The sequence below is a fragment of the Lathamus discolor genome, chromosome 5 (assembly GCF_037157495.1).
Source record: "Lathamus discolor isolate bLatDis1 chromosome 5, bLatDis1.hap1, whole genome shotgun sequence".
Lineage (NCBI taxonomy): Eukaryota > Metazoa > Chordata > Aves > Psittaciformes > Psittacidae > Lathamus > Lathamus discolor.
In genome coordinates, this window is record NC_088888.1 from 52,156,186 (window position 1) to 52,162,450 (window position 6,265).

The 6,265-nt window shown below is 48.5% G+C and overlaps 1 protein-coding gene and 1 long non-coding RNA gene across 2 annotated transcripts; one reads left to right on the plus strand and one right to left on the minus strand.

The window, feature by feature from the left end:
- Positions 1 to 1,684: 1,684 nt before the first annotated feature.
- Positions 1,685 to 3,252, minus strand: LOC136015214 (uncharacterized). Its single transcript, XR_010613107.1, has 2 exons — positions 2,066 to 3,252; positions 1,685 to 1,981 (listed from the first exon to the last, which is right to left on the minus strand). It is a non-coding gene; the product is annotated as an uncharacterized LOC136015214 (long non-coding RNA).
- CCN2 (cellular communication network factor 2) lies at positions 2,594 to 5,700 on the plus strand. Its single transcript, XM_065680858.1, has 5 exons — positions 2,594 to 2,930; positions 3,038 to 3,260; positions 3,388 to 3,639; positions 3,852 to 4,063; positions 4,380 to 5,700. The coding sequence occupies exons 1-5, from the start codon at positions 2,880 to 2,882 to the stop codon at positions 4,674 to 4,676; spliced, it is 1,035 nt and encodes a 344-aa protein (XP_065536930.1). The 5' UTR covers positions 2,594 to 2,879; the 3' UTR covers positions 4,677 to 5,700.
- The last annotated feature ends 565 nt before the right edge of the window (positions 5,701 to 6,265 follow it).

Sequence of the window (6,265 nt, forward strand, 5' to 3'; positions counted from 1 at the left end):
TATCTGACTGAAAGTTGAAAATGTGCAAGATTCTTTCTTTAAGTACACAAACACTCCAAGTCTAGCCACTTTCCTGTAGTCTTGCCAGATTTTCAGTATGTCTGATACCTGATCAAGTGGCTTTTGGGGGGGAAGGAGGAAAAAAAAAAAACAAGAAGGAAAAACACAGGAGAGGAATGCAGCCTATCCACACCTGTATGTTTTACAAGACTTCACCAAAGAAGCTATACCAACTGAAGCCGATGTAGACACACGCATACCGTATATAGCTGTGTAAACAAGTCTGCAAGGCCAATGTAGTGAATTCCTAGTTTCAGCAGAAAAAATATACTATCATAAAAGCATGTGCTGTATAAACACCTGCATGGAAGCCAAAAATAGTGCTTTTTAACTATTTCATTTGTCAATGCCAAGACATACTTCTCCAACCCAGGACATTGCCATCAGAAAGGATAAGCTGAAGACTGATGGGACTCTGAAAGAACCACCTTTGCTTCCAGGTTCCCTTTGCCCCTGTGCATACACACACATGCATATATGAGGTAGTCAATGAGTCACATCCAACAGCACAGAAGCCAGAAAGACAAAATGTAAACCTGATGGACTCTGATTCTTACCCAATGTCATGGGTTGGTACACCTTGCAATTCAGTGGGCTAATGCCCGATACACAGCGCTGCAAGACCAGAATCAGTTCTGAAGTCCAAATGTCTATTTAAGTCTTTTTTCTTAAGGCAGCGAGCGTATTATGGGTCTTGCTGTGCTTGGCCCACAGTGGGAGGACTCAGGACAGACTTACCCTTTAATTTTGTATTTCCTTGCTTTCTGGTGATTTGTTACTTTTAAACATACTTTTTCTGTCAGTAAGATTCTTAGGTTTTGTTTAATAATATTATTTCTCTGAAAAAAATACTCTAACACGGAAAGTTATTAAACATGTCTAGAGCTTCTCCCTCTCTGATAGGAGATGGGTCTCTGATGGTTCTCCTACCATATTTAGGCACTTAAAAAAGGCATTCTGTTTACCTGGTTACATTTGCATTTTGGTATGCATGTCATACATAGCTTGGTACACATATTATTTACCCAGCACTGAAGCCATAAGAGTCTTTCAAGTACAGATTTTGGGAGGCCTCAAGGGTTTGGGAACATATATTATTTACCATAACTGTTCCCCTGAGGTCTATTTTTTAATTCCAGAGCCAATCTCATTTCTGTTAATGGAGAATTTCAACACGAAGAAATGACATTCAAATGACTTTACCAGACAAAGTACAGTGCTGGCAGAAAATAAAAAGCGGTTTTACAGTACAATATAACCAAACAGGGCTTTACATGAAATTGTTTCTTTTTCCCTCATACATATTGCTACATCATAGTATGGCAGTATGCCTGCATATGCAGGGATGGAAAGAAGCGGGGTACAGCAGTGGGAGAAAGCCTGCATGAAAAGATACATCTTTTGAGATATCCATCAGATTTCAGTCTGCCTGATAAGATGAATTAAGCTGATCCCTCTCATTAAACACTAACATACTTCTATAGGTCAAAAGCCAAAACTCTGGCATTCCTTGCGTTAAAGCTGAGGTCAAACAACATGACATCACTGAATATTCAAATGATATATGGGGAGGTGGGGGAAGAACCATCCTCCTGGTATAAATAAATAAACAGAAAGACATAACAGTTCTCTGCAGTGATTTAATACAAGACACAATGCTTAGGTCCTGTGCTCAAATACAACCTACAACGTTAAGGTTTTGGCTGAGTGCAGTAACATGCCAGTTCCCTCTTCTTGTAATCCTGGGTAGGACCATCAGCGAGGTTGGGAAGCAGGGATGTGCGAGGAACGTGTTGCTCAGAAATGACAGCTGCACACAGGCAGTGGGGAAATAATAGCCACTTCTTCCATGCTTCAGACTCCATCCGCTGTGCCAAATATTTCAGAGTAAATAGGCACTCTCTCTATTCATAGAGAGCATCTATTAGGGAAGGAACACATTACAAATATCCAGTATGATTCAGTGGTACACAGAGTCAATTTATACCTGGTAGCGTAATTATACCTTTTCTGATGGTACCAAAGCACCGGGACCATTCGCTGCTGGGTACCAGGCACCCCGGGGCGAGGGCCCTGACGGGGCCACCCCAAAAGCACCAGCCTCCTGTCCCCTCTGCAGGGGGAGGGCCGAGATGCGAGCAAGGAGAACCGAGTAAGGGAAATAACGGATTCTCCCGGATGCCCCTGGCAACCGCCCCGCCGCCCCCCTCGCCCCTTCCCGCTGCCCGCCTAGGAATAACGCGCTGCCGGGGGGGCAGGACGGGACGGGGGTACCCAGAGCCGCTGGTTCCGGGGAGGACTCACACTTAAAAACCATCAGGATGAAAAATAAAACGACGTGAAGGGGGTGCGCGTTGGAGGGGGGGAACAGACGGAGGAATGCGGGAGTCAGGGGTCAGGGCCGCTCCGGGGCGGCGGCGGCGGCGTGGGGCGGGGCGGGCGGCGCGGCGCGGCGCGCAGGAATGCGCGGAATGTCGCTGTTTGTCCGCGGCCCCATTCAGCCCATTGGCGAGGCTGTGCCGACGACGTGTATAAAGGGGCGTCCTTGCCGGCACTGCGCAGCACTCACACAGCCGCTCTCCCACCGGACTCGCAAGGAGCAGAGCAGCGCAGCGCGGCAGCGAGTAGCAGCCTGCACAGTGCCCACCGCGACAGGCCCGTCCGCTCACCGCTGCTGAGAAGAGCCGCCCGACGGGAAGCGCTCATCGCCTCGCCTCACCTCGATTCGACTCATCTCACCTCACCGCCCCTCTCTGCCGGGCAACCCGCCGCCGCTGCCTCCTCGCCGCCGCCGCTCACAAGCAGCTGACCGCCGCGGGATGGCCCCCGCCAGCTTCGCCGTAGCCCTTCTCCTCTCCCTCCTCAGCCCGGTAAGTGCCGCGGCCCGCGGCGCCGCCACCCCAGTTCCGGCCGGCGCGGTCCCGGCAGCGGTGCTGATGCCCCGCTTTCTCTTTCTTTCCCTCCCCGCCGCTGTCAGGAGGCGCAGAGCCAGGAGTGCAGCGGGCAGTGCCAGTGCGGCACGGGGCCCGGCCCCACCTGCCCCGCCGGCGTCTCCCTGGTGCTCGACGGCTGCGGCTGCTGCCGCGTCTGCGCCAAGCAGCTGGGCGAGCTCTGCACCGAGCGCGACCCCTGCGACCACCACAAGGGGCTCTTCTGCGACTTCGGCTCACCCGCCAACCGCAGGATCGGCGTCTGCACCGGTGAGTGAGCGGGGACGGGCCAGGGCCAACCGCGGGGCAGAAACAGCGTCCCGCCGGGATGGGGTCTAGCAAAGGGGGAAGCCGGGGAGACGTCTTCGCCTCACCCTCCGCCTCCTGCCCCTCGCAGCTCGGGACGGTGCCCCCTGCGTCTTCGGCGGTATGGTGTACCGGAGCGGGGAGTCCTTCCAGAGCAGCTGCAAGTACCAGTGCACCTGCTTGGACGGGGCGGTGGGCTGCGTGCCCCTCTGCAGCATGGACGTCCGCCTGCCCAGCCCCGACTGCCCCTACCCGCGCCGGGTGAAGCTCCCTGGAAAGTGCTGCGAGGAGTGGGTCTGCGACGAGACCAAAGAGCAGACTGCTGTGGGACCTGCACTTGCTGGTGAGTGGGGGGCCCTCAGTGGGAGGCAGCCTGGGGGGAAGAGGTGCCCTGCATGGAGGCTGAAGACAGTGGGATGGGTTGACACAGGGCACCCTGGCAGCTGGAGTGCTGCAGTAAGTGTGGATGCTCAGATTTCCCAGGAAGGGGAAGAGAGCCTTTAGCAGGGCATGAGGTCAGATGATGGTCTCATCTTGGCTGTCTGTCTCCTGCAGCTTACAGACTGGAAGACACTTACGGTCCAGACCCGACAATGATGCGTGCCAACTGTCTGGTGCAGACCACGGAGTGGAGTGCTTGCTCCAAGACCTGCGGTATGGGCATCTCAACCAGGGTCACCAATGATAATGCCTTCTGCAGACTGGAGAAACAGAGTAGACTCTGCATGGTCAGACCTTGTGAAGCAGACTTGGAGGAGAACATCAAGGTAAATAATCTTTATGTATAACCTACAGGGATGCTTCCATCCACTAACTAAAAAACAGTGCCTTACCAAAAACTGTGTAGTTTTGACGGGTAGTTTGTTTCAAGTAGTTTACCTTGAAATTTGAGTAGTATCCCAGTGATGAATAGTTTACAATTAAATGTCCTGAATTTTTCTTTCGTGCTGTATTATGATGCTAAGACACTTGCCTAGTGAAGATGATATAAGGATTAGTGTGCCTGCTGCCCTTAGCTTGCAAGCTTAGTGCTGTGTGAAAGCCTACCTTCTAAACACTTCGTATTCACTTACACCCTAACAGAAAGGCAAAAAGTGCATTCGCACCCCCAAAATCTCCAAGCCTGTCAAGTTTGAGCTGTCCGGCTGCACCAGCGTGAAGACCTACAGAGCTAAGTTCTGTGGTGTCTGCACTGACGGGCGCTGCTGCACACCCCACAGAACCACCACCCTCCCCGTGGAGTTCAAGTGCCCTGATGGGGAGATCATGAAAAGGAAAATGATGTTCATCAAGACCTGCGCGTGCCACTACAACTGCCCCGGAGACAATGACATCTTTGAGTCTCTGTACTACAGGAAGATGTATGGAGACATGGCATAAAGCCAGAAGGAGACGCTAACTAAATTCCCGACTTGAACTGATCTGCATCTCAATTTGTAAACATGATTCAATAGCACAAGGTATTTAAATCAGTTCTTTTTTTTTTTCATTTCAACAAACTGTTCCATGTGATTTAAGACAATTTTTCTACTGACCCCAAATGGCGGTTTGAAGAAGAAGGTAAAACAGATGGACAGTGGGACCACAGCAAGACACAGCTTCAGAACACATTGTTCATGAGGTGATGTGAAGGGTGTAAGGGAAATAGGCAGGAAAAGCAGATTCAAGCAAATGTTCCCTTAATGTGGTACAGTGTGCTTCATGTAGTAGTGCAATTCAGAAGGAGACTGTTAGCATGTGTGCTGGTGTTGGCTTAGTAACAGCAACAGCTGGAAGGCAAACTTTCACCCAGCAAAGTGCTAAGTAGAAGGTGTTCTGTTAGGACAGTAATGTTTCAGCTCTGACGCTCTGATTCATATGGCTTGGTCAACAAGAATCAGAATCATGTCTGTTAGACTGGACAGCTTGTGGCAGTTAATTTACCTGTAACAAGCTACTTTTTATTAATATTGTAAATACTGTGTGTATATATATATTTGTACAGTTATCTAAATTAATTTAAAGTTTTGTGCCTTTGTTTAATGCTTTGAAATTTCAATGATAGCCTTCTTTTTTGGAACAAGATAGGTAGGATTTAAAGCTTGTTTGACAATGCATTCAAAGCATGAAATACATACTCTAGTGGAAATTGTTCAGATAGGGCCAAATGGCGAGTTGAGAACAAGAGGTGCCCGCATCCTTACAAAGCAATCATCTGGCAAAATACATTTACTTCTACTTTATTGGACAAGTGGCTTTAAGAAAAAAGGCTCTTCTGTAGCTCATCAGTCTTTCCACTTGAGCATTTGTTTCTTTCTTTGACAATGGCTCTTTTTGGACAGTTTATTTGTTGAGAAGTGTGACCAAAAGTTACATGTTTGCACCTTTTTAGTTGAAAATAAAGTATTTATATTTTTTATATAAATGGCTTGGTATTTCATTTACCTTTAGTCTTCACTACTCTTTTACATGTTCCTAAAATGGCTTGGGTTTGCACTAGATGAAAATCAAGTAATGCATTGTGAGGGTTTTTTGTCAAGAAGCACATACACTTGCCACTAAGCTAATGATTTATGGTTACTTATTTTGTTACTAGTGAACCAACTGTAGTTTGCTACTGTTCTGAATGGAGGGCAGGGCCAGGCTTGCTTTGGCAAGCCCAGTGTTGCATTAGAAAGTGCAGCAGGTTCCAAATGCATCACTTGTGGTGGCTTTAAAATGAGTCAGCTGGTCACCATAGCATTCAGCTCCTGCTGTAACACACCATGCAACATGCTTAATTTCCTTGACATGTTCCACTGGTTAAAATTTGTTTCCAGCTAAGGTGAGAAAAACATTTTTAAAGTATCTGCCGTGAAGTGGCTCCTGACTCTAAAATCAAACGCAGAAGCCCAAAATCTGGTAAAATTCTCAGTGAAGAGCTAATGACTTGTATCATAAAAATCACAGAATGATACAGGTTGGAAATGGCCTCTTAAGATCTCGTGATT

Coding starts and splice junctions, on each gene's coding strand:
- CCN2 (XM_065680858.1), top strand. CDS start 2,880: ATGGCCCCCGCCAGCTTCGCCGTAGCCCTTCTCCTCTCCCTCCTCAGC. Junction 3,640..3,851: donor TGTGGGACCTGCACTTGCTG/GTGAGTGGGGGG, acceptor TGTCTCCTGCAG/CTTACAGACTGGAAGACACT. Junction 4,064..4,379: donor ACTTGGAGGAGAACATCAAG/GTAAATAATCTT, acceptor ACACCCTAACAG/AAAGGCAAAAAGTGCATTCG.